Source organism: Crotalus tigris, unplaced genomic scaffold (genome assembly GCF_016545835.1).
Source record: "Crotalus tigris isolate CLP2741 ecotype Arizona unplaced genomic scaffold, ASM1654583v1 scf7180000017536.10889498, whole genome shotgun sequence".
NCBI classification, from domain to species: domain Eukaryota; kingdom Metazoa; phylum Chordata; class Lepidosauria; order Squamata; family Viperidae; genus Crotalus; species Crotalus tigris.
In genome coordinates, this window is record NW_024096460.1 from 10,493,713 (window position 1) to 10,521,369 (window position 27,657).

General features: G+C 44.4%; 1 protein-coding gene and 1 non-coding gene across 2 annotated transcripts; both read left to right on the forward strand.

Moving 5' to 3' along the window:
* The first annotated feature begins 3,194 nt into the window (after positions 1-3,194).
* On the forward strand, positions 3,195-3,310 carry LOC120312982. The gene has a single exon (XR_005558009.1). It is a non-coding gene; the product is annotated as a U5 spliceosomal RNA (small nuclear RNA).
* A 6,064-nt stretch (positions 3,311-9,374) lies between these two features.
* On the forward strand, positions 9,375-27,512 carry PTK6 (protein tyrosine kinase 6). Its single transcript, XM_039349660.1, has 8 exons — positions 9,375-9,731; positions 11,388-11,509; positions 14,042-14,205; positions 17,270-17,423; positions 17,664-17,825; positions 23,441-23,622; positions 25,270-25,423; positions 26,984-27,512. Exons 1-8 carry the CDS (start codon positions 9,493-9,495, stop codon positions 27,178-27,180), a joined length of 1,374 nt encoding a protein of 457 aa, XP_039205594.1. The 5' UTR covers positions 9,375-9,492; the 3' UTR covers positions 27,181-27,512.
* The last annotated feature ends 145 nt before the right edge of the window (positions 27,513-27,657 follow it).

Below are 27,657 nucleotides of genomic sequence, written 5' to 3' on the forward strand. Positions count from 1 at the left end.
GTTTCCCACCAAAAACAAAACACTGGGAGCCGCAAAACCATTTTGATATCTAAAATGAAGATAACACTGCATATATCCTTTTTTACCTTTATTATAGGTGTGTGTGTGTTTGTGTGTGTGTGTTTGTGTGTTTGTATGTATGTGTGTGTGTGTATATATATATGTATATGTATGTATGTATGTATGTGTATATATATATATATATACACACACACACAGGTAAAAAAAGGATATATGCAGTGTTATCTTCATTTTAGATGTCAAAAGGATCTCTCTCTCTCTCTCTCTCCCTCTCTATCTGCCCTTGGTCTGCCACTCCTCTTCCCCCGCTCTCTTTCTTTCTCTCTCTCTCTTTCCTCTCTCTCTCTCTCTCTCCCTCTCTCTCTTTCTCTCCTCTCCTCTCTCCCCCCTCTCCTATCTGCTGCTCACCTGACAAGCTTCAGGCTGTTGTCCAACAAGATCAGGGGTAAGCAACCTCGTCTCTTTTATGACTCATGGACTTCAACTCCCAGAATTCCTGAGTCAGCCTAGCTGGGCTAGCTAGCTCTCTCCTGCCCTTCCTGCTTCCTGCAGAGATGCAGCAAAGGGGGGAGCTCCGCCCAGTAAGCTTTTCAGCTCCTCGGAGAACACTGTGAGTGCACTCTCTTTTTTTTATACACACACACACACACACACACAAACACACACACACACACACACACACACACACACACACAGAGAGAGAGAGAGAGAGAGAGAGAGAGAGAGAGAGAGAGAGAGAGGGAAGCAGGGAAGCACAATTCCTCTCTCTGTCTCTGTCTCTCTCTGCAAAGGCAGAGGAGGCTGGGAGCCGCAGGGGAAGGCTCAAAGAGCCGCATGCGGCTCCGACCTGTGGCCTACACCATTTCAGACAAATGGCTGTCCAGTCTCTTCTTAAAGATTTCCATTCACCGCTTCTGGAGGCAGGTTGTTCCACTGGCTAATTGTTCTGTCAGGAAGTTTCTCCTTATATTCTAGGTTGCTTCTCTCTTTGGTTAGTTTCCATCCGTTGCTTCTTGTTCTGCCTTCAGGTGCTTCCTCATCCTCTGCCTTCTCTCCTTTTTTCTCCTCTACCCTTTTCCAATACATTGTGGCTAAAAGGACAGGTAATCCTCAGGGTATGACCATAATGGAGCCTGGCATAATAGTCATAAAATTTCATGAGGTGTTTTGTGGTGGTCGTTAAGCGAACCAATGGTTCATTATGGGTGCAGTTTTTCAGCAAAGCGCCGGTTTTCGGCAAAACTGTCATAAAGTCAGCCACGTGAGCGTGGGATGCTGCAAATGCGGCCATGTCGCCATGTGCCCAAAATGCAGTCATGTGACAGGAGTGGGTGGGGTGACTGTTGGAACTTTGGACCTGGGTCATAAGTCCCCTTTTTCAGGTAGGCTGTAACTTTGAACAGTCACTGAGCAAAGGGTTGTAAATTGAGGACAACCTCGAATGAGCTTTGACCTATGAATTTTAGATTACATTCAACCAGTTTCTTTCCTTCCATCTCTTCCTTCCCTCCCTCTCTCATGCTCCTTCCTTCCTTCCTTCCTTCCTTCCTTCCTTCCTTCCCTTCTCCCCCTCCCTCCCTTCTCTCTGTCTCCTTCCTTCCTTCCTCCCTTCATTCTCCTCCTTCCCTCTCCTTCCCCTTCCTTCCTTCCTTCCATCTTCCTTCCTTCGTCCCTCCCTCCCTTTCCTCTCCTCCTTCCCCTTCCTCCCTCCTTTCATTCTCCTCCTTCCCTCTCCTTCCCCTTCCTTCCTTCCTTCATCCATTCCTCCCTCCCTCCCTTCCTTCCTCCCTCCCTGCCTCCCTTCTCCTTCTTCCCATTCTTGCTTAATTTTTTTCAGATCAGCCAAAATGTTTTCAAATTTTAATGATCTTCCAATCATATTTGCTCAAGGTTATCCCCATGTTTAACAGCTCTTATCCTACTTCAAAGGATCCCTTTGATAAGGAATATTGATATTGAATGTGAGGCGAAGATCAAAATAATTTTTTCTCTTGGACAAAAGCAGAACATAAATCATAAATGACAAGCTTCAGACAATTAGTCTAAACCAGGAGTAGGCAACCTCGGCTCTTTTATGACTTATGGACTTCAACTCCCAGAATTCCTGAGCCAGCCACGCTGAGGGAAAAGGGAGGTTTCCAAGCTGAGCCATGTTGGCTCAGGAATTCTGGGAGTTGAAGTCCACACCTCTTAAAGTACCCAACTCTGAGAAACAGTGGGCTAGGCCAGGGGTAGGCAACCTTGGCTCTTTTATGACTGGTGGACTTCAACTCCCAGAATTCCTGAGCCAGCATGGCTCAGCTTGGAAACCTCTTCCTTTTCCCTCAGCATGGCTGGCTCAGGAATTCTGGGAGTTGAAGTCCATGAGTCATAAAAGAGCCAAGGTTGCCTACCCCTGGTCTAAACAGCTGAGAGAAGGGAAACCAGTAAAAAGGTTATTCCTTCATAAACACTAACCTGTCCTAAGTTTGCATCCATGGAAAGGCAGACATTTTTGGAAAGTCACAGCTTTCTACTATAAAGGTTTTGCTGTTTCTAGGAGGGAAAGAAAAATCTAAAATGTTTCCTCTTCGTTCAGATCTCCTCAACCTGAACTCGGCGCTTTGCCAATGGGTTGAGACTACATCTCCCAAAGTTCCCTGGTCAAAAAATGAACCGTTTGGATTCCTGGGAGTTGCAGTTCCAATACATTTGGAAGATACCAAGTGCGAAAAGCTGGGGGAGGTATCAAGTTACACATTATTAGAGAGTGCCTGAATCTTAAAAAATAAATACATACGACCAAAAACAAAAAAGATCGTTTATTTCTGCAGTGAATCGTATTCTCCGGATTGGCTGAAATTAGCCAAATGATTATTGGCGTAAGCGCGAGCAAAACTGACTCCCGCCCGCCAGTCGCGCTCAGGTTAGGAGCGACCGCCTGCAGTCGAGGCGGACCCGAGAAACCTAATTTCCCTTCGGCCGCACCCATGATGCATTGCGCAGTGAGAAGGAAAAATTTCGCCGTCATTTCTGCAATGGTTTATTCAATATTTTTACATCCAAGCGTTACTTCGTTATTTATTTAAATATTAATTTGCTTATAATATAATTTATCTGTCTATCTGGATGGTCGCCATACGACCATTGATAGTCATCGCTGCAGGGATCGGTCTCTCGAATGGAGAAAAAGCATACTCTGGTTTCTCTTCAGATCGTATAAATCTTTCGCCTTTTACTAAAGATTTCCGTGGAGAGGAACATTTATGAGTTTTGTAATAATTTTTTGAGGCCCTGTTTCGGTGGGGCTACATTTACATGGTTCCAAAAATAGAATTTACGTTATCTTGTTTGGGTAATTAAAGATGTGTTTCGTATGAGTGTAAAACGTGGTGCCACCTATAGGAGGCTTGCTGCCATAACATAAGTTGCACCGCGATCTTAGGGGCAATTGTCTGGTGTGGAGTTTCCTGTATCAGTGATAGCGAACCTTTTAGAGACCGGAACCCAAAACCCAGGTGCTGGGTGGGCGTGGTTGTGGTCATGGCAGATTGGGTGGGTGTAGCCAAGGTGGGCGTGATCACCTCAATGTTACTCGTGAGGAGGGACACCTGTGAGGGCAGGGTTGGGGGAGATCCAGGGGGTCTCTGGCAAGTGGGGTGGTGGGCAGGGTTGGGGGAGATCCAGGGGGTCTCTGGCAAGTGGGATGGTGGGAAGGGCAGGGTTGGGGGAGATCCAGGGGGTCTCTGGCAAGTGGGGTGGTGGGCAGGGCGGGGGTGCCATTGTCACAGGGCAAGATGAGGTAGGGGCTTCGGTGGCTGCTGCATGACACCATTGGCCCCTGCACACAGAGGCCAGGGGGCACATGTGGGGCCTCGGCCAGTTAGTGGGCGGCTGGTTGAAGAGGGACGGTTGCTATTTCCAGGGCATGGCAAGCGTGCCCACAGAGAGGGCTCTGAATGCCGCCTCTGGCACATGAGCCCTAGGCTCGCCACCACTGTCCTGTATTGTATAAATACAGAACGTGGAGCGAACTATAGCAGCGCCGGTGTCATAGTTTCCCCTTAAATTGCACATAATTTTTAGGAGGGCAACACTACTGTGGCTTACGTTTGGGGCAGCAGTTAAAGGCACCAGCCTTAGAAACTCAAAAGGACCGTGAGTTCTATTCTTGCTGAATAGCCTTGGGCTATTGACAAACAAACCGCTTCTGAAATCATGCAAAAAAAACCAACAAAACCCCCACGGGGATTAGAATAGAATAAGAATAGAATTAGAATTAGAATAAGGAGCTGGAAGGGACCTTGGAGGTCTTCTAGTCCAGTCTCCGAGAATTGGATAAGATTGAACATGGAAGGGAAAATAATGTGACTAAGCAGAGGTGGCCCCTGTTAGTACTTGGAAAAGGGACCACTAGGTAATTCCAAGGTTAAAGTTCAAATAATTTCTAAGAAGATAACAGAAAATTATTCTGTTTTCAGGGGCCCAAGAAAGCTCCCTTCATGAAGCCAGCATGCACACCATAAAGGCAGCAAATATAGTTTATTTATAAACCCTTATACAATATTAAATTGAATAAAGATTTGTGCTCTTTCTTGCAATAAGAGGTCACAACTACTGTGTCAAAAATGCCTTGGACAACCATAACAATAATTTTGCTTCAATGATCAATTTTCTTTCTTGAGGTTGAATTTAAAACTGCCTAGCAAAATTTCATTAAACTGCAAAAGCTTATTCCTTGCCAACATGCCACAACACTGCCATAAATCTAGGAGAAAGCTACTTTATAATATAAATAAAATCTACCTTTGTGCGGTTCTTTCAAAAACATCGGATTTCATCCTGGAAAGCAAACAAACTTACTAAAATAAAAAATAAAAGCTTTAATTAAACCACCAAGTGCTATAATGACAGCCATTGAAGATATGATTACCATATTGTATATTGTAATGACCTTGTTTCTATGAAAGAGGAAGAGAAAGAAATAATTTATCTGGAAAACAGCAGGAATGTAAAAAGGTGTAAAAACAGGAAATCCCAAGAAAACTCACATTTTTTTGCCATGCAATGCATCCTGGGTGCCATCACAGGGAAATTAGCAAGTTTCGGTTACATCAGGGGTCTTCAAACTTGGCCCTTTTATAACTTGTGGACTTCAACTCCCAGAATTCCTCAGCCAGTGACAAATCTAATAATATATAAACAATCTGAGGCTGAACTCATGTCAAGGCTGGGCCCAGGATGCCTTTTCCTGTGCAAGCATCTTTTTTAATAATTGCATTCTTCTGTAGCATACAACAAGGTTTTTCATCGTCAGTCACTGGAAGATGTATGGACTTCAACTCCCAGAATCCCCCCACCAGCATTTCCCAGAATTCTGGGAATTGAAGTCCACACATCTTAAAAGTTCCTGAGGCTGGGAACCTCTGATCCAGATAACAGTGAAGAAAAAGAGGGGCTTTTTTGCTGAAATTTACCCAAAATGCCTTCAGAGGTTGCAAAGACAGACGGCAGAATGGAGTGAAAATGTTGAGGCTTACAAGGCAGGCTGTGGGTTGCAGTGAAAGAGGAATCTTTCAATTCAATCTTTATTTCCCTGCGTTATTCCCATTTTGACACCTGCAGCCAAGCCCACAAAGAGATCTTTGTCTCTCCACCCCCACTCCAGAACAGGTGTCTTTTCCTAGACTAATAAGTAGAAATTATATTTAATTTTACACATCACCACAGCAGCCAGAATAATTTTTGCACAATACTGGAAGAATGAAGGACTGCCATCAGAGGAAGAAATAATCAGGAAAATACTGGAATGTGCAGAGATGGACAGATTAACTATGAGGTTGAAAGACAGAAATTTTAAATTTCTGCTTACTTAAAGGATCATTCACAAAAGAGATATGTTTCTGTATGGAGAAGATGGATAGAATATATTCAGAAGAAGTATGGAGCAACAAAGTTTCATTTATTTTATGAATAATGGATTTTTATTAAATTGTGAATTCAAGTTTGCAGAGAGTTAAGGGTTATTAGGATTCCGGTTATTGTATAAGTAGTATAAGTAGTAAATTTAAGTTGACTATGTTTAGTTTTCTTTTTTTTCTTTTCTTCTTTTTTTTGTAACCCTGTATTGAGTTCTGGGAAGTCTGGGGGGGGGGGAGGAGGTGGGGGGAGGGGGGAGGGGAGAGTAGGGGTAGTATGTTCAATAGTTCAGATTTTGATGATAGAGGATTGCTCGGGCATTTTCCCCGCAGACCGCATCCGATTGAGAAGAAGAGGAGAGGGACAAGTAAGTAGAAAGATGGAGGAGAGAGAGAGGAGAGGAGAGGAGAAGATAGAAGGAAGGGGGAAGTGAAGAGATTAGAGGGGGATGCGGTCTGGGGGGAAATGGGTGAGCAATGTCAAAATCTGTGTGTTGTATTTTAACTTCTTATGTATCTGAATTTTTTTTCTTATGATTGTAATGAAAATAAAATAATAAAAATTGGGGAAAAAAAAGAAAGACAAAGAAGATACAGACTACTATCCAATTTGGAATTTACTTTATTCTTGGTTAGAGAAAAGAATGAAGGATTAGGAATTGAACATGTATTAGCTTAGCAAACTCCAGACAACTTGTTGATTGGAAAAATTAACATATGTTGATGAAAAAAAAATAAAAAAAAAACAACAGGTGACTTTTCAGCAGGGAGGGGCTGGAAGAATGAGATCACTTTCTCAATCAGGGAGAATTTAATTCCAGGTTGAACTTTCACTTACTTAGATCAACTGATATATATTTTTTTTTATGAGTGCCAGGGACCAGTTCTCCACCCTTTAATCTGACTTAGACATTCCACTGCAGCTAATGCCAGACAATTTGCTTTCTGAATCTCTTGGAAAGGAGAAGAGGATCTCAGCCAAACGCAAAGAACTTTACAACTGTGAAGCACAGAGTTAGGAGTTGGAGGGCACCCTTAAGATCAGCTAGACCAGTGCTTTTCCAAGTGTGATCTGGGCTCGGTGTGTGTGTATGTGCAAAATCAAATACATATTTTAAAATTTCTCAGTTTCAATTTCTAACACTATCAATTTTGGATTTTTAATTTTTTTTTTTTTAGTTTGGTTCTTTTTATTTTTCTGGTTTGGTTTGCCTTTAATTTTGGAGTTTTTTTTTAAATTATGGATTTATTTAATGAAGAGAAGAATGAGGGGGGACATGATAGCAGTCTTCCAATATCTCAGGGGCTTGTCCCAAAGAAGAGGGAGTCAAGCTATTCTCCAAAGCACCTGAAGGCAAGACAAGAAGCAACAGATGGAAACTAATCAAGGAGAGAAGCAACCTGAATTAAGAGAAACTTCCTGACAGTTAGAATAATTAACCAGTGGAACGACCTGCCTCCAGAAGCGGTGAATGCTCCAACACTGGAAGTTTTTAAGAAGAGACTGGACAGCCATTTGTCTGAAATGGTATAGGGCAGTGATGGCGAACCTTTTAGAGACTGAGTGCCCAAACTGCAACCCAAAACCCACTTATGCATCATCGAGTGCCGGGTGGGTGTGGTCCATTGGCTGGGTGTGGCCCATTGGGTGGGCGTGGCTACAGTAGTAACAGCAGACTGGGTGGGACTAAAAAGTTCAATCAATCAATTCCAACTCTGCAAGATCTTTTTTTTCCCGTGAGTAGTTGAAATTGACTGATTGAACTTTTTTTTTTTGCACATGGCGGCGGAGGCCTAAAGCGAAAAGGTTTTATAAAACCCAGCTGAAGGCCTAGGACTGGGGCGACAGCGCGCGTGCCCACAGAGAGGGCTCTGAGTGCCGCTTCTGGCACCCGTGCCATAGGTTCCCCACCACTGGTATAGGGTTTCCTGCCTGAGCAGGGGGTTGGACTCAATGACCTCCAAGGTCCCTTCCAACTTTATTATTATTATTATTGACAAATTACTGATTTATTGGTAATTACTAACTTAATTACTTATCAATTTATAAAGCTGTCCATCTCATGTACAGCACGTATGTCTGGGGGACAAACTAAGTTTTAAAAGAACAGCATAACAATCTGAAAAATAAATCACAACAACCCCAAGCATGAATTGCAATAAAAACCATAACACAATTTAGGGAAGAGTGCAATTCGTTTCCCTAAGACTATAACTATAAATCATATAATTATATTATTTTATAATTATTGAGACATTTCCTGACAGTGAGAACAATGAATCAGTGGAATGGTTTGCCTCCGGAAGTTGCGGTGCTCCATCACTGAAACCTTTTTAAAAAGAGATTGGACCATCATTCGTCTGAAATGGTGCTCCTGCGTGAGCAGCGGGTTGGACTAGATGACCTCCAAGGTCCCTTCCAACTCTATTATTCTGAATTATTGTGTATATAGCCCACTTATAAACGTCTTACACACCGCACTGGAAAACCTTTTGTATTTTTTTTTAAAAAAGAAAACTTTTAAAAGCGGTTGAAATGTATCGATCAGCAAGGGGAGGAGTAATGAGAGCGGTTTGAGTGCCAAACAACGGGAGACTGAGGTGGGGAATAAAGACTTGATTGTTGAGGCATACCATACCCGGATAGGAGCTGTTAACATGACAAAGGAGGAGAGAGATACACAATTGGGAAGGGATATTAACCCACAGTTAGTGGAGCCCTATCCCCATTGTAAAACACAAGAAAACATCAGATCAAGTCCTCCCCCCCCCACGGCAGACGTTGGTATTATCGGAAGAGGATGGGATGTAAGGTTACTAACGCCTCTAAAGACGAGGGATAGGGAAGGGCATCCGAAGAAAAGAACATAACGTTATAGACACATCTTGGCTTTCAGCTGGCCAATCAGAGCTAGTAACACGGTCTAAGAGCCGTGCGCAAACGTTACTTGAACCTACTTAAACCACCTTTACTGCAATGGCCTTTTAGCCCTGACGATGCTGGGGAGTTCCCCCAGCGAAAGCTTGGCAACTTTTTAGTATTAATATATTTTTAGTAAAGTATTTTTACTTCAACTCTCCTGGAAGTGTCTTGGCGACGTTTCGACGAAGTCTCATTCGTCATCTTCAGGCTGGTGTTTTCAGCTTCGTGCTTCGAATATATATATATCTATATATCTATATATATCTATATATCTATCTATCTATATATATCTATATATCTATCTATCTATCTATCTATCTATCTATATCTATCTATCTATCTATCTATCTATCTATCTATCTATCTATCTATATATATATAATGGAAGTTCATTTAGCAATAGAAGGCAGAAAGGGGATTTTCCCGTTCCTCCCTTCCCTCCCACCCTTTCTGCCTTTCCAGTTTGCACACCATTGCGCTGGCAGTGCTTACCTGCTGCAGGGAACGCCTCCCTTGGTTTACGGGAAATTCTTCTGCTGCATTCCAGAAGGACTGCAGAACCATGCCTGTGTGAACAAGACCTGCAGCTGGGGAGACAGAAAGGAGACAAATTAACCGTGATTGTTCCCTGTTTCCTATCCTGCGCTCGCCATGGCCTTCAAGACAGAGCAAGTGCCGGGAGCCGCATGCTCTCTTTACACCAGCTTGTGGGATTTTCAAGCCCGGACTGAAACGGAGTTGACTTTTCAAGCAGGGGACCTGTTCCAGGTGATTCAGAAGACCGGGGAATGGTGCTGGGCCAAGCAGGTGGATACTGTGGAGGGAAGATACGAAGAAGGCTACGTCCCCTACAGCTATCTCGCCAAGAAAGAGACGGTAGAGACGGAGCCGTAAGTACTAGCAGGTTGCAAATCAAAGCAGCAGCATTGCTGCGGAAATCCACAGTGGGTCCGGTGGCTAAGTTTGGGGAACCCTGGTGGCACAGTGGTTAAACTGCAGTATTGCCGGCAAACTCTGCCCACTGCCAGCAGTTCGATCCTGAGCAGCTCAAGGTTGACTCAGCCTTCCGTTCTTCCGAGGCTGGTAAAATAAGGACCCAGATTGTTGGGGGGGGGGAGGTGTCAATATGTTGACCTAAACTGCCCAGGGAATGCTATAAAGCACTGTGCGACGGTATATAACTCTAAGCCAGTGGTTCTCAACCTTTTTAATGCTGCGACCCCCAACCGGTCGTAAGTCGAGGATTACTCAAGCGGTCGTAAGTCGAGGACTACTCAACTGGTGCAGCACCATTTTCAGAATGGGACTTTTGGCGGGCTCAGCAGGGCAGAGACAGCCTGGACAATTCCTATTGGCTTTTGAAAGCCAATAGAATTAGACTCTATTCAAGAGAGTCTATTCTATTGGCTTTCAAAAGCCAATAGAATAAAAGGGAGTAGCACAGCTAAAGAAAAGGGGGAAAAAATGGCGGACTGCGTTGTTTGGCGACCCCCGTGAAATGGTCGTTCGACCCCAAATGGGTTCCCGACCCACAGGTTGAGAACCACTGATCTAAGCGATATTGCTATTGCTATCGCTCTTGCTATTGGGGACTTGGCGCAGTTCTGTGTGAATAAACATTGGCTGAAAGGACAACTTGAGATCCAGATGTATTTTCAGACTGTTTGAGTCCTAAGGGGCAGGGAAATGGGGCACCCAGAAGAGGCTAGAGCAGTGTTTGTCAATCTTAGCTACTTTAAGATGGAGGGGACTAGGGAATTCTGGGAGTTGAAGTCCACACCTCATTGACAGGGAGCAGGGGCATCCAGAAAGGCTAGAGCAGTGTTTATCAATCTTACAACTTGAAGATGTCTGGACTTCAACCCCCAGAATTCCCCAGCCAGCATGGCTGGCTGGGGGATTCTGGGAGTTGAAGTCCAGATATCACTGATAGGGAAGGGGGTAGCCAAAGAGGCTAGAGCAGAGCTTCTCAACCTTAGCACCTTTAAGAGATCTGGACTTCAACTCCCAGAATTCCCCAACCAGCATGGCTGGCTGGGGAATTCTGGGAGTTGAAGTCCAGACATTTTAAAGCAGCCAAGGCTGGGAAACCCTAGATTAGACCATCAGACTTTCACCCCCTCATCATCGTGAGAATCTCCTTCCAGTTCCTGAGGACGACCAACCTCTTTCCCTGGACATTTTTTCAAAGGTTCCAATTCAGCCTATTTTCCAAGAAGCATTCCCCAAACACACGAGTTCCCCCAATTTTCCCTCCCAATCCCTGCTAGGAAATCCATCGCTGCCACACATAGAGACCAGGCTTGCAGATGACTCAAGTTAGCCAGCCAAGCTGCATGCAGGTGAAAACTGCAGACGCAGCAACGGTGTCATAGAAACGGAAGAGGATCAGGAATACAGGGGTCTCTGGTCCATCATCTCCTGCCTGTGCTCAACACCCCCGCCCCCTTTTTTCCAGTTGAGAAAAAGATTGCTAGAGTAGATGGACGTGGGTCCGATACAACCGGCTATTTCTTCTTTTTTTTTCTTCTACCGTCCCCCTATAGATGGTTTTTTGGGCAGATCTCCCGTTCCGAAGCGGTGCTTCGGCTGATGTCCAAAGAGAATAACTCTGGAGCTTTCCTGGTTCGTATCAGCGAGAAAATCGGAGCAGATTTCGTACTTTCAGGTAAGTCTTTGTGCCGCAAAGAAGCACTGGATTCTTGAGCTCTTTTCTGAATCACAGGCGGGTCCTCAGCTTACAACTTGTTTGTTTAGCGACCATTCCAAGTTACAACAGCACTGGGGAAAATGACAACTAGTCCTCTCATTTACAATCATTGCAGCCTCCCCCCCGCCCCCCGCCATGGTCACTTGGCAACTGGCCTGTATTTATGACGGTTGCAAAGCCATGGGGTCACGTGATCCCCATTTGTGACTATCCCAGCTGACTTGCGACAAGTGAAGTCGAAGGGGGAATCCAGATTTGCTTAATGACCGCATGAGTCACTTAACAATTCGCCCAGCCGCCGTGGCCAAAAAAAGCTTGTAAAATCAGCCGTGAGTCACTTAATTGTGGTCATAAGTTGAGGATTTCCTGGAGTGACTCCTGGAGCAGCTTAGAATTGAAACGGGAGCTCCAGTTCACCTACCAAAACGTCTCTTAAGAAGAGAGAGAAAATCAGAAGAAAGGATTAAAAAAAAAAAAGACTGTTTTCTCTTTGGGCCAGGATTTGCAAAACTTTTAAGTGGGGCTGCAGGATGAAAAGAGTCAAGATAATGGCCTCAACTATGTTCTTTTTGAGCCCACATCTCTTTTTCATGTGCGTTGTACACTAGTACATGTAAAAAGAGGGTGGGGCTTCCCATGGCACGGTCAGAGTTTAACTAAGGCAAGCCTAGCAACTTTAGGATGTGTGGACTTCACTTCCCAGAATTCTGGGCGTTGAAATCCCCTCATCTTAAAGTTGCTGAGGTTGACAAACACAGATCTAAAGACTTCATTAAAATACATCCTTCCTTCCTTCCTTCCTTCCTTCCTTCCTTCCTTCCTTCCTTCCTTCCTTCCTTCCTTCTTTCCATTCAAATTCAAATCAATTCAATTCCTTCCTTCCTTTCTTCCTTCATTCCTCTTTTTATCCTTTCTCTTCTCATTCCTTCTTTCCTCCCCCTTCCCTTTTTATCCTCCTTCCTTCTTTCCTTCCTTCCTTCCTTCCTTCCTTCTTTCCATTCAAATTTAAATCAATTCAATTCCTTCCTTCGTTCCTTCATTCCTCTTTTTACCTTTTCTCTTATTCCCTCTTTCCTCCCTCCCTCCCTTTTTATCCTGCTTCTGTTCCTTCCTCCCTCCCTCTCTCCCTCCCTCCCTCCCTCCCTCCTTCCTTCCTTCCTTCCTTCCTTCCTTCCTTCCTTCCTTCCTTCCTTCCTTCCAAATTCAATTTCTCTTCTCATTCCTTCTTTCCTCTTTTTCCTCTTCTGATTTCTTCTTTGCCCCTTTTTATCCTGCTTATGTTCCTTCCTTCCTTACTTACTTACTTAATTCAAATTCAAATCAATTCCAACTGAGAAAAAAATGGTGACATTTTTCCGTAGCTATCTCCTATAATCTCCTTGCCAATTTCCCAAAGGTAAACAAAGGCCCAGGATGGCTTCATGCACACACCCTTGTTTTCTTGGGTTGGAGTGATTTGTCATCCCTTTTCTCTGTAGGAAGATAGCAACCCCCCCTACAGAAAAAAACATTTTGGGGTATATTAAAAAAGCAGATTATATTTCTCCAAAGGAATAATGGAGAAGATCTTAAAAGGAAGAAACGCCCCCCCCCCAAGTCTCTCTGCCCCAAGCAGAGGCCATATCTGTAGAAATGCAAATGTAATAATCCTTTCAAAAAGACTGGAGCCAGGAAGCTCGGAGATGATGGGATTAGAAAGATAAAGATCCCTAGAACCAGCAACCCCACACCCCAAAAATCCAACACAGGTCATAGCAATCAGCCACAGCCCCAGGGAAGTAGGATATGACTTTTAAGATGTAGTAGGATTAACCCACTACCATCAAAATACTAAAAGGGCACACTGAACCTCAGATCAAAGTTCATGCCACAGGAACAACTCCAAACACAAAAGCCCAAGAAGGTATAAAACACCTACCATTCCCAGCTACATGTGGTCAGCTCTGCCAGAGCCACATGCTGTTGTGGTTCTGCTCTTTAATAAACTACAGCCTTCTTTCGAAAGCTGTCTCCATTTTGTTTATTCCCGGCTTGGACTGGACCCTGATGAAGATTTTTCTTTCAATACCTCCAAGATCACATTTTGATTTTGCAGCAATGCCTTGGAGGATCTCCTCACGATCTCTCCCATCCAAATATCAGCCTGGCTCAGTCTGAATTACAATCAATCAAGGGCAGCTAAATGCTGCCATATGCTCAGTTCCTAAACAATCCTCTTTTATTCTTGGATCCCCTTTAACCTCTTAATCCCTGGGACCCCGTTTTGTTTGCTCCACCCATTGCAAACATTATCGCCGCTCAAAGCAAACAACATTCTGCAAATCACCTCATTTGCTGTTCTCCACCATGCAAGCTAGTGTCTTATGCCCTCTTCCTTACGGGAACAGGAAGAGACCAAAAATCTTCAAAGAGAGGGGGGGTTCCTGAATCCCCTGCCCCATAACAGCATTCCCTTGCTTTCTTTTAAATTTGATTTCCTGACTTTGACAGTCCGCGATGGCAACCTGGCCAGGCATTATAGGATCTTGCGGAACGGCGACGGGAGATTCTACATGAACGGGACAAGGACGTTCCCCGACTTGCTCACCCTGGTTACGTGCTATAAGGAAAAGGTTCTTGCGCATGGCTTCAGGCTTCTAGCACCCTGCTACAAGGTGAGAGAGGGCTGGGTACAGAATGCCTTACAACAGAGGTCCCCAACCTTTTGGGCACCAGGGATTAGTTCCACGGAGAGAGGTTTTTCCGTGGACTAGAGGATCCGTGGTTTTGTGTGCTGCCTGCATCCCTCGGATGGGGCTTTGTTTGTTTGTGTGGACCGGTTGCTGGCATGCTGTGGCCCAATACTGGTCCATGGACGGGGGTTGGAGACCCCTGCCTTACAGCATGGGTGGCCAACTTTGGCAAATTTAAGACTTGTGGACTTCAATTCCCAGAATTCCCCAGCCAGCACGGCTGGCTGGGGAATTCTGGGAGTTGAAGTCCACAAGTCCTAATGTTGCCAAAGTTGGACACCACCAACTTACAGCTTCTAATCTTCAACTGGGGACCAGACTGGTTTTCAAGTGTCCAATGGCACAGTCAGTTGTATGTGGGATGCACTGGTTGCATGTGTGTGTGGTGTGCAGTCGATTGCATGCCTCTATTATAAGGTGACCAACCGTCCTCCTTTAGGGAGGACAGTCCTCCTTTTGTAAGTTCTGTCCTCCCTCAAAAAGTGTCCTCCTTCATGTCCTCCTTTTCGATATTTGAAGACTAATCTGCGGGGCTTTTTTTCCCCTCATAGAATGCTCAGAATGGCGTTCCGGCCATTTTTTGGTGGGGTTTTTTTTCAACTTTTGCATGAACTGTGCTACTCCCACTATCGGCTTTCGAAAGCCAATAGGAATTGCTGCTGAGCACGCCAAAACACCTGGCTGGCAAACTTTGCACATGCAAGTTGTCTGTATTATTGTTGCAGTGAATAAAATGTTTCTTTTATTTACAATATTTTTTTCTTCAATTTCTTTGTATCCTCCTTTTCATTGTAAAAAAGTTGGTCACCTTATCTATTACATATTATTGGCATTGTTTATATGTGTGTCGGCCGGTGCTTCTCAATTTTAGCAACTTTAAGATGAGATGGGTGGTGTGTCAGATGGTCCTTGACTTTCAAGCATTCGTTTAGCGACCGTTCACAGTTACAACGGCACTGGAAAAAGTGACTTGTGGCTGGTCCTCGCATTTACAATACGACAGGACACGTGATCAAAATTCAGGTTCTTGGGAACTGGCATGTATTTACAGCAAAATAAAAAATATAGTTGGAGGGTGCAATTTCTAGTATTCTTTGTCTGATTCCTTCAGGATGAGGTGAGTGAAATATTTGGAAGACACTTTTTCCCTCAAGACACTTTTTCCCTCAATCTGCCCCCCTCAAACCAGTCTTGAATTGAGCTGACTGATACCTCCACCAGGTGGCGCTCTGCTAATCTTAGCCCAGTATTTCTCTATCTTGGCCACTTTAAAAAGGTCTGGACTTCAATTCCCAGAATGCTTCAGTCAGCCACGCTGGCTGTGGATTTCTGGGAGTTGAAGTCCACACATCTTAAAAAGTTGCCAAGTTTGGAAAACGCTGTCTTAGCAACTGCAATCTCCTCTGATAGAGGTAGCAATCGATCAGAGGTGTAAGAGGAAATAGGATCTCTGTTAGCTGCCATTGGATGATTTATGAATTTAAGGAGCCTAAGCACATCCTTAAACCAGGCTCACAAGAAAATGTTTCCGTGGCTGTTATTCCCCAAGGCAGGATACAGTTATGAAAATAATCTGGCAGTCAAAGTCCAGTTTAAAAACAAGTTTTCCATTTGAGGTTGAACAGTTTCAGTATTCAGCATCCTTTAGCAGTAACTGTGTGAGAGATCTTCAAGTCTTAATGCAGGAGTCCCCAACATTGGCAGCTTTAAGACCTGTGGACTTCAACTCCCAGAATTTCCCAGCTAGCATGGTCTTAAATTTGCCAAGGTTGGGGACCCCTGTCTCAGTGGACAATCAGTTAAATATGAGCCAATAGTGTGCGGCAGCAGACAAAAAATACAATGCAATCCTAAATTGCATTAACAGAGGGATTCACTCAAGATCACGTGAGGTACTGATACCACTCTATAAAGCCTTAGTAAGGCCACACCTAGAATATTGCAACCAGTTTTGGTCACTACACTGTAAAAAAGGTGTTGAAACTCTAGAAAAAGTGCAGCGAACAACAGCAAAGTTGATTAGGGGACTGGAGGCTAAAACATATCAGGAACGGTTGCTAGAATTGGGTATGTCTAGTTTAATGAAGAGAAGGACAAGGGGGGGGACATGATAGCAGGGTTCCAGTATCTCAGGGGCTGCCCCAAAGAAGAGGGAATCAAGCTATTCTCCAAAGACAAGAAGCAATGGATGGAAACTAATCAAGGAGAGAAGCAACCTAGAACTAAGGAGAAACTTCCTGACAGACAGAACAATTAATCAGTTGGAACAGATTGCCTTCAGAAGTTGTGAGAGCTTTATCACTGAAGGCTTTCAAGAAGAGACTGGACAGCCACTTATCAGAAATGGTATAGGGTCTCCTACTTGAGCAGGGGGTTGGACTAGATGACCTCCAAGGTCTCTTCTAACTCTGTTATTCTATTCTATTCTATTCCTAAAACTACATGCAGAAAACGAAGGTTTGCAGCTGAATTTGCTTTTTTGCAAAACAAGCAGGGCAAAAGATTCACATAGTCCCCGACTTAACGACCTCAACTGAGGCCAAAATTTCTGTTGCTAAGAGAGACGCTTGTTAAGTGAGTTTTGCCTGATTCTACAACCTGTCTTGCCACTGTTGTTAAGTGAATCACTGCAGTTGTTAAGTTAGTAACACTGTTGTAAAGCGAATCTAGCTTCCCTATTGACCTTGCTGGTCAGAAGGTCGCAAAAGGGGATCACGTGACCCCAGGACGCTGCGACCGTCTTAAATACAAGTCAGTTTCCAATATCTGAATTTTGATCCTGTGACTATGGGGATGCTGCAATGGTCATTAATGTGAAAAACGGTCCTAAGTCATTTTTTTCCAGTGCCGTCGTATCTTCAAACGGTCACTAAACGAACGGCCGTAAGTCAAGGACTTCTGTGATTGGGAGGACAAAAGTTGCAAATGGTCCACGCAATAAATCTTGGAGAAAGTTAACCCCTTTTTGACTTCCTTTTGACCCCAGCCGCAGCCAAAGGCCATGCCCCACTGGGACGATTGGGAGAGACCCAAAGACGAATTCCGACTGATCCGGAAGTTGGACGCCGGCTACTTTGGAGAAGTCTACGAGGGACTTTGGAAAGAGAAAGTGAAAGTTGCGGTGAAGGTGTTACACAGAGGTAAAGCTGAGCGGTAGAAACGAAAGCGTCACATGACGAGATCCCTCTGCTGGGGCTTTTCATGCAAATGAAGCCCCACCCCCTTTTTTAGACAGGTAGTCCTCGACTTACAACTGCTCACTTAGCAACCATTTGAAGTTACAACAGACTTCATTTGTGATTGTAAGTTGAGGATTTACCTGTATGCCCAGAAAGTGACCAGAATGGAGCAGTTTACTGTAGCTTTTGCTCCCATCCCAGCCGATCTGACGTGCCAGGACACCTTCAAAAATGAGATTGAGGCCCTGAGGCTGTTGAAACACAAAAACATTCTCTCCCTCTACGCCATCTGCTCTGGCGGGGATCCAGTCTATATCATCACCGAAATCATGAGCAAAGGGAACCTGCTCACCTTCCTTAGAGGTAAGACGATCATCGCCTTTTTCCTGGTCTCACCCCCTTCATCCAGAGGTATCCTTAACAAAGCCATAGCAGATCCATGGCAAAGCAAGACTAGACTAGACTAGACTAGGCTAGGCTAGGCTAGGCTAGGCTAGGCTAGGCTAGGCTAGGCTGGAATAGAATAGAATAGAATAGAATAGAATAGAATAGAATAGAATAGAATAGAATAGAATAGAATAGAATAGAATAGAATAGAAGGTGGAAGGGATCTTGGAGGTCTTCTAATCCAGCCCCTGCTCAAGCAGGAGAACCTAGACATGCTGGCTGGGGAATTCTGGAAGTCCATGCATCTTAAACTTCTCAAGGGTGAAAAATACTAATTTAGCCCTATACAGACAGAATCAAGCTCTATAAACACAGAATGGAATGGAATGGAACGGAACAGAACAGAACAGAATAGAGCTGGAAGGGATCTTGGAGGTCTTCTAGTCCAGCCCCTGCTCAAGCAGGAGAACCTATACCATTTCAGACAAGTGACTGTCCAGCCTCTTCTTGAAAACTTCCAGGGATGGAGCGCCCACGATTTCTGGAGGGAAAGCTGTTCTACTGGTTAATTGTCCTCACTGTCAGGAAGTTTCTCCTTAATTCCAGGTTGCTTTTCTCTTTGGTCAGTTTCCCACCATTGTTTCTCGTAAGGGGCTTGCCTCCAGAATTTGTGGGTGCCCTGTCACTGGAGGCTTTCAAGAAGAGACTGGACAGCCATTTGTATAGGCTCCATTACGGTCATAAGTCGAGGACTACCTGATTTTCCTTTTGTTTGTACTGATTCTTCCAGGGTTCAATTTCCCCGGGGTGCCTTCTAGTGCAGCGGTTCTCAACCTGTAGGTCGCAACCCCATTTAGGGTCGAACGACAATTTCACGGGGATCGCCAAACAAGGCTGTCCGCCATTTTTTCCCCCTTTTCTTTAACTGTGCTACTCCCTCTTATTCTACTGGCTTTTGAAAGCCAGTCAAGAGACTCTATTCTATTGGCGTTCGAAAGCCAACAGAATCTATTGGCGTTCGAAAGCCAATAGAATAGACTCTCTTGAACAGAGTCTAATTCTATTGGCTTTCGAAAGCCAATAGGAATTGTCCAGGCTGTCTCTGCCCTGCTGAGCCCGCCAAAAGCCCCAATCTGCAAACAGTGCTGCAAGGAAAGCTTCCGTCCCTGCTGAGCAACTACTAAAAATGTAAGTAAAAGAGGGCCAGGGGTGGGAGGTGGGAGGCCGGCGGGCGCAGGGAGGGTTGCTGGTGGGCGTGGGGTCTGGCGGGTGCCGTACCTCCCTTGGGCTGGGCCAGCTGGTGGCCCAGCCGGTGGTTGCCCTGTGCTGTCGCTGCTCCTTGCCAGCTACGCCTCGGCCGGTGCAGGGGGCGGCACCACGCATGTGTGGCGCTCCCGGGCAGGGAAAGTCCTCGACTTACAACCGGTTGGGTAGACCTCGACTTACGACCGGTTGGGGGTCGCGGCATTAAAAAGGTTGAGAACCACTGTTCTAGTGTTTTTGGGGAAAAGAAAGTAGCTTCTCCTGGTCCACTGAGAATGCATAATTTTGTTCAGCTTCATTATGAAATCTGCTGTTTCATGTTTTTGTGTGCTGCAGGATTTTTTTTTCTCCCTCCCCACTCCTCATGTGTGATTTGCAATCACGTACCCCAAAGGGAAAGTAATTTGGGGGGGGCAGTGACCCTATTTCGATATTGGATAACCCATTGTGATGCTGTCCCCCCCAAAAGGGGTCAGAAAAGCAGGGGGATGGACTAGAAGACCACCAAGTTCCCTTCCAACTCTGTGATGATGATGATGATGATGATGATGATAGAAAAAAACTCCACACAATTGCACTTAAAAAAGGGTAAAGCCTTCCACGCCGTGGGGGCAGCCATCTTCTTGACTCTTTTGATTGCAGATTCTTCTGCTGTACCACAATTGTTACTGTTTTCATGTCGGCCTGTTTGCAAAAATATGTTATAGTGGTCAGTTGCATCATCCTTGGTGACTAAACGGCCACTTCTCTAGTCTTTTCTCATCTTTCCAAGGCATTTCCCAAAATCTCAGCTTCTCTTTGTCCTTTTTCCGAACACAATTATTCTGTTATTCTGCTAGCTTAATGTTGTGTTTTTTTGAAATTCTAGTGGTGCTGTAAAATAGATAAGGAGCATAATTCATGTGTTAAGGGATCTGAGTCTCTCTCAAAAAAGGGGGGGTCTACTGGCCCCACCTTGCCTCCTCATGGATTTTATTTATTGCCTAAGGATCTTAGCAATATTCTCAGCAATAAAATAGGGTTATTTAGGGTGATGAATCACTAATCGTCTGAATTAGGAGTTTCCTAGAATTCCCTTAGAATTGGGTGAGGTTCTGGGAAGGCTAAGGATTAAAAAAAAAAATCCTTCAAAGAGAGCCAATTTTCTGTCACTCGAGAACTGCCTTTGATCAGGGTTTTGGGTTGTTGTTGTTGTTGTTGTTTTTTTAAAAAAAAACATGGCCTGAAAAAGTTGGGAAACTCTTGCTATCTCTAGTTGTGAGAAATGCTGGGTGTTGCTTGGTTGAATTTGCATTGCACCTATTTTGCAAGTTTGGTGTTTTGTTTTTTTTACAAGTGTGTCTGCAGAGAGGGGTGTCAAAAAAAGTCAGGATGGAGGCTTACTTTGCAGTTAAAGCCCCATTCTGATGGGTATCACAATGCTCACTGCAAGGAGTCCTCGACTTACAACTTCAATTGAGACCAGGATCTCAGTCACTAAGCAATCTGGTCGTTAAGCGAGCTATCAAGTAACCAAACCTGATTTCACAGCCATTCTTACTGCGGTCGTTAAGCAAATCACCACAATCATTAAGCAAATTTTGTGATTGTGAAGGGAATCCAGCCTTTTGCTTGTCAGAAGCCAGTTGGGATGGTCACTAATCGTGATCATGTGAGTAGAAAATGCTGTGACCATCATAAATGCAAGCTGGTTGCTAAGTGCCCAAGTAGCAAGCCCGTGACAGCAGGGACGTAAGTGTGAGGATCAGTTGTAATCCACTTGTTGTCATCATTGTTGTTATGTCCTGAGCCTGTGGAAGCAGGCTCGGGGCATTGCAACGGTCCTGGACAGGTGCAAGCTGCCCGGGACCAGACTGGCTGTCGCCAGCACTTGCGCACATGCGCGGGTGCTGGCGCGCCAAATGTTGCAGATTGGCTCGGGAATGGCCTATAAAAGAGGCCGGGAGATTTGGGCATTGTCGGCATCTTGTAACCAGTATGCTGAACAGAAATAAAGAAGTTCCTGAGAACTACAACTGCTTCTCGTGTCATTGCCATTTCGCGAAGGACGCAACAATTGTCATAACTCCAAACCATTGCTCAACAAATGGATGTAAGTCAAGGACTACCTGAAAAAAGGCACCAGACTTCAGTTGTGTGGCATGAAGTCATCTTGACTTTCCTAAAACAACCACATAGACACACATGTATGCATATAGTCCTCCTTTTTTAACTAAAATAATACTTTAAAAGTTACATTAGTCCTGAGGTTCAGTCTAATAGTGGTTAAGGCATAGAAAGCAAGAGGCTGTCAGTTCAAGCCCCGCCTCAGCTATGAAAACCAGCTGGGTGACTTTGGCCAATCACCAGGAGAAGGTGAGTTCTAGTCCCGCCTTAGGCATGAAAGACAGCTGGGTGACTTTAGGCCACAGGTCGGCAACCTGCGGCTCCGGAGCCGCATGTGGCTCTTTGAGCCTCCCCCTGTGGCTCCCAGCCTCCTCTGCCTTTGCAGAGAGAGAGACAGAGACAGAGAGAGGCAATTGCACTTCCCTGCTTCTCTCTCTCTCTCTCTCTCTCTCTCTCTCTCTCTCTCTCTCTCTCTCTCTCTGTATGTGTTTGTTGTGTATGTGTGTATGTGTAAAAGAGAGTGCACTCACAGTGTTCCCCGCGGAGCTGAAAAGCTTACTGGGCAGAGCCCCTCCCTTTGCTGCATCTCTGCAGGAAGCAGGAAGGGCAGGAGAGAGCTAGCTAGCCCAGCTAGGCTGACTCAGGAATTCTGGGAGTTGAAGTCCATGAGTCATAAAAGAGACGAGGTTGCCTACCCCTGATCTTGTTGGACAACAGCTTGAAGCTTGCCAGGTGAGCAGCAGATAGGAGGGGGGGGGAGAGAGGGAGGGAGAGAGAGAGAGAGAGAGAGAGAGAGAGAGAGAGAGAGAGAGAGAGAGAGAGAGAGAGAAAGAAAGAGAGTGGGGGAAGAGGAGTGGCAGACCAAGGGCAGATAGGGAGGGAGGGAGGCAGAGTGTGTGTGTATGTAATTTTATTCTCTTAAAGCATTCTCTCGGTGATCATTGTTTTAATAGTATGGATATTCCCAAGAGTGATATTTTTACTTTTATTTTTTATGTGTGTGTGTGTGTGTGTGTGTGTGTGTATACACACACACACACATACATACACAAACACACACACCTATAATAAAGGTAAAAAAGGATATATGCAGTGTTATCTTCATTTTAGATATCAAAACGGTTTTGCGGCTCCCGGTGTTTTGTTTTTGGTGAGAAATGGGTCCAAGTGGCTCTTTGAGTGTTTTGGGTTGCCTACCCCTGCTTTAGGCCAATCACCAGGAAACAGTGAGTTCTAGTCCTGTCTTAGGCATAAAAGCTAGCTGGGTGACTTTGGGCCAATCATCAGGAGAGAGTGAATTCTAGTCCCGCCTTAGGCATGAAAGACAGTTGGGTGACTTTGGGCCAATCACCAGGAGATGGTGAATTCTAGTCCTGCCTGAGGCATAAAAGCTGGCTGGGTGATTTTGGCCAATTACCAGGCGACAGTGAGTTCTAGTCCTACCTTAGTTATGAAAGACAGCTGGGTGATTTCGGGCCTGGGACTCTCTCTGCCCAACCCACCTCACAGGGTCGTTGTTGCGGGGAGAATAGGTGGAGGGAGGTACGTTGGATATGTTTGCCACCTTGAGTTATTTCTAATGCCCAATGCTTTGTACTCAGACAGGAAGTGTCCAGCATCAGAACAGCTGAAATTGAATTTCAGACTAGAAACATCTGGCCCACTACTGGGTGGTCCCTGTAGGGGGAACCGCCTTTGATGCCCATGGGTAGCAGGTTATCTTTTTCTGATCTCCATGTGCAAGATGATGTCGCTTGCTATCTCCATCCAAAAGGGCAGTGAAGCTTTTTGAGCAGTGGTTCTCAACCTGTGGGTCGGGACCCCATTTGGGGTCGAACGACCATTTCATGGGGGTCGCCAAACAATGCAGTCCGCCATTTTTTCTCCCCTTTTCCTTAGCTGTGCTACTCCCTTTTATTCTATTGGCTTTTGAAAGCCAATAGAATGGACTCTCTTGAATAGAGTCTAATTCTATTGGCTTTCAAAAGCCAATAGGAATTGTCCAGGCTGTCTCTGCCCTGCTGAGCCCGCCAAAAGTCCCATTCTTCAAACAGTGCTGCACCCGTTGAGTAGTCCTCGACTTACGACCAGTTGAGTAGTCCTCGACTTACGACCGGTTGGGGGGTCACGGCATTAAAAAGGTTGAGAACCACTGTTTTTGAGGAAAAAAATTCGTGGTCCAGGATGTTCTCATGAGGTTGTCCCTATCCGTTTCTTCCCAGGTCCAGAGGGGCAACAGATGGAGATGGCGGAGCTAGTCAGCTTGGCCACCCAGGTGGCCGAAGGGATGAGCTACCTGGAATCGCAGAATTTCATCCATCGAGATTTGGCTGCCAGGAACGTCCTGGTGGGAGAAAGCAACATCTGCAAAGTGGGAGATTTCGGCATGGCCAGGCTGATCGAGGTACTTTTCAATCCTTCTGGGACTCAAACGCAGGCAGAAAAATAGGATTTAATCCGGAAAGGCCAAATTGCAGGATGAATATGTCCGGTCAAACTTTATTTCAGTTTAAGACTGGTAATTGAGGATTACCAGACAGGTAATCTTCTATTTACGAACAATCACCTAATAATTGGTCAGAGTTACAATGAACACCCCCTCCCAAAAAAGATACTTATGACTCGGTTCTGAAATTTCAATGCCCCACACTCCAGTGGTCAGTGCTCAGAAACTGGCCCCCATTTACGACTATGTGCAGCCCTCTGTGGTTACATGACCACAATTTACAATGTTTTTGCTGAAAACTGACATTTACTTCCGGTTTTTGACAAAAACCTACCAGAGCAAACCAGAGGAAATAATGGATACACTTAATGACTATAGATTCACTTAATGACCAGAGCGATTTGCTTAGCAACCTCACAAAAAAAGGTTGTAATCTTGGGTCAGTCATGTGTTGACCTGCTTTACAATCATGATGACTTACAACGGTAATGGGTAAGCTCCTTTAAGGTCGTAAATCGAGAACAAAATAATTAACAAGCTGTTTAAAAGTAAAAGAGGAAGGCCAGTGTAAAACACAAGCTAAAACAATCATGTGCAATAATATTATCACTTTTGTTGCCACTGTAAGCTAGGTCTCTAGGACCAAAGAAAACCAAGAATATTATTGGTCTAAAACTAAGGCATAACACTAAAAAAGAAATAGATAGAAGTAAGTTAAAATAAAATAGAATAAGGATAGATGAGAGAGAGAGAGAAAAAAAGAGAGAGAGGGTGGGAGGGAGGGGGAGAGAGAAAGATGGTAGATAGATGATAGATAAATAACGATGATAGACAGAGAGATAGATTCAGATCTCCCTATGCAGTACATATTTAGGATTGCTCTATCGATTGATATATAGAAAGATTTGGATCTGTCAATATATACTTATTTATTATTGCTGAAAAGTTAGGGATGGAGATTGGTCAGCTTTTTTTATAACTTAATGATGTTTAAAAGTATAATGGTAACAAATTAATGCAAACTAAGAATAATATGAAAAATAAAAAGGAATATAATACACGCCTGACATTACAGGCAATCCTCGACTTACAACAGTTGAGCCCCACATTTCTGTTGCTAAGCAAAACCTTTCTTAAGTGAATTCTGCCCCATTTTACGACCTTTTTTGCTCCAGTTGTTAAGTGAATCACTGCAATTGTTAGTAACATGGTTGTTAAGTGAATCTGGCTTCCCCACTGATTTTGCTTGTTAGAAGGTCACAAAAGGGGGGATCACACGAACCCGGGACACTGTAACCGTCATAAATATGAACCAGTTGCTGAGCACCCAAATTTTGATCCCATGACCCTGGGGATGTTGCAACGGTTATAAGTGTGAAAAACGGTCCTAAGTCACTTTTTTTCAGTGCCCTTGCCATTTTGAATGGTCACTAAAAGAACTGTTGCAAGTCGAGGACTACCTATAACGTACAGAAGGGGCAGGGTGTGGATCATGACCCCACACTCGCTTTCCTGACTGGATCTTGTCTGTACAGACCCCTTTTGGGGATCAAGAAATGTCGAGTTTTCGTACAAAGTGGATCACCCTGTGTTTTTGTCTTGCAGGAAGATATTTACCTCTCTTACTCACACAGTGTGCCTTACAAATGGACCGCACCGGAAGCCCTTTCCTGTGGATGCTACTCCATCAAATCTGACGTGTGGTCCTTCGGCATCCTCCTTTACGAAGTCATGACTCGGGGGCAGAACCCGTATCCAGGTATGGGAACAAGGCTACTGAGTTTGGTTGGGGATGCTTAGGACCAGCCTTTTCCCTTCTGGATCCCTTTCTGAGAATTATTATGTTAGGATATTGAATTTAGTAGCTAGAAAGGTAAGGTGTACTCTAGGCCAGAACATACAATTGTACCAAAGATGCTTTTTTTTTTCCCCTCAGGAGGCAACTGGACTTTCTTGTTTTCATTTGGGTTTTTTTTTTCCTTCCACTCTGCACCATCCAGTCAGAGCTGAAGAAGCTTCTTGGATGAGAAGCAAAATGACTTCAAAGAAAAAAAAAAGAAAAAAGAAAGTCCAGTTGCCTCCTGAAAAAAAAAAAACATCTTTGGGACAACCATACTTGGATGACTGAGCATCTCCATAGACATGCAACACACAGTTGTAGTAGTTAGAGCAGGGGTGGGGAATCATGGCCCTTTTATGACTTGTGGACTTCAACTCCCAGAATTCCTGAGCCAGCCATTGGACTTCTGGGAGCTGAAGTCCACAAGTCATCAAAAGGGCCATAGTTCCCCACCCTTAAGTTAGAGAGTGCTGACTCAGGCATGATGTAATTTACGTTATGATTGGTTGCTGTGGGTATAAAGGGGAGTTTCCTATTTTTCCCGCCTTTTTTTTTTTCCTGTGGGCACTGTGTACTGTTTAATTTACCTCATGATGTTTCTGCGTTCCTGACTATCTTGCATTTTTCTTTCTGGATGATGACAAAGACTGCTAAAGTTTGAATGTTAAATATGTTTATACTGCATATAAAAGACTACAAGTTTGTGTTATTGTCTCTGACTTCATCTGGACAGCTGGTATGCAGTTCTTTAACATACTATTTATTATGGTTCCTCGCAACTCTAGAGATCTAACGACTGACCCCCAGAGCAGATCCAAAAAGTATAAATCCTTCTATTCCCCATCATTCAGTCAGAAATAAAGAAGCTTCTTGGATGAGAAGCAAAATGTTTTCCAAGGGAAAAAAACAAAAAATCCAGTTGCCTTTTGGAAAGGCACCTTTGAGACAACCCTGGCCTGGATGACTGAGAATATCCATAGATATACTGTATTATAGGTGTTCCTTCAATACATCTTTACTACAGATAATCTTCAACTTATAAAAGTTCATTTAATGACCATTCAAAGTTACAATGGCCCTGAAAAAGTGACATGCCCTTTTTTCATATTTATGACCATTGCAGCATCCCCATGGTCAAAATGATCACAATTTGGATGCTTAGCAACTGGCATGAATTTGTGACAGTTGCAGTGTCCTGGGGTCATATGATCACCTTTAGTGACCTTCTGACAAGCAAAGTCAATGGGGAAGCCACATTCACAATCGTGTTCCTAACTTAACAGCTGCAGTGATTGCAGTGATTGTGGGAAGAAAGATCGTAAAATGGGGCAAAGCTCATTTAATAAATATCTCACTTAACAACAGAAATTTTGGGCTCAATTGTAGTCATAAGTTGAGGACTGCTTGTACTGCAATCCATGTATTTTGTGCCATACGCAAAATACATAAATAATGCTGCATTTTCCGTTCTTTCCACAGGCATGAGTAACTGCGAGGTCTCCACCCAGGTTCAAAATGGTTTCCAGATGCACCGCCCGGCCAGGTGCCCCCCTGTCATGTACTTCATCATGTGTAAATGCTGGAACCTGGATCCCAATCAAAGGCCGGACTTCCAGAATATCAGAGAACTCCTCCGGAATTTCACCAGCTATGAAAACTTTGAAGCCTTCTCTTAAACTGCCCTTCAATGATTGGGGAGAAGTTGTTTCCCCGACACACAGTTACCTGCCTATGATAGAGGAGCAGATCAAGGTGATTGACAAATTATTGCACAATCAGCCATGCTGGGAAGGAAAAGATGTAGATTTAACCAAAAGGCAAAATAAGGACTTTGAATCTCGAATTAAAGAGAAATTTCCTAAAGGGGAGAGTAATCAACCAATGGAAAAAAATTGCCTTCAGAAGTGGTGTGAACTTCATCACTGGAAGCTTTCAAGAAAAGACTGGACTGTCACTTGTCAGAAATGGTATAGGGCAGTGATGACGAACCTTTTAGAGACTGAGTGCCCAAACCACAACCCAAAACTTACTTATTTATCACAAAGTGCCAGGGCCGGATCAGTATTGTGGTGCCCTCGGGAGGGGGGGGAGGGAGGTGCCTCTGAGTGCCGCCTCTGGCATGCAAAACCCGGGGGGCCACCGTGCTGCAAGGT

Excerpts from the sequence above, each read along its gene's own strand:
- PTK6 (XM_039349660.1), top strand. The coding sequence starts at position 9,493 with ATGGCCTTCAAGACAGAGCAAGTGCCGGGAGCCGCATGCTCTCTTTAC. Across the intron at positions 17,424-17,663 it reads GGTGAAGGTGTTACACAGAG|CCGATCTGACGTGCCAGGAC; the intron begins GTAAAGCTGAGC and ends CTCCCATCCCAG. Across the intron at positions 23,623-25,269 it reads GCATGGCCAGGCTGATCGAG|GAAGATATTTACCTCTCTTA; the intron begins GTACTTTTCAAT and ends TTTGTCTTGCAG.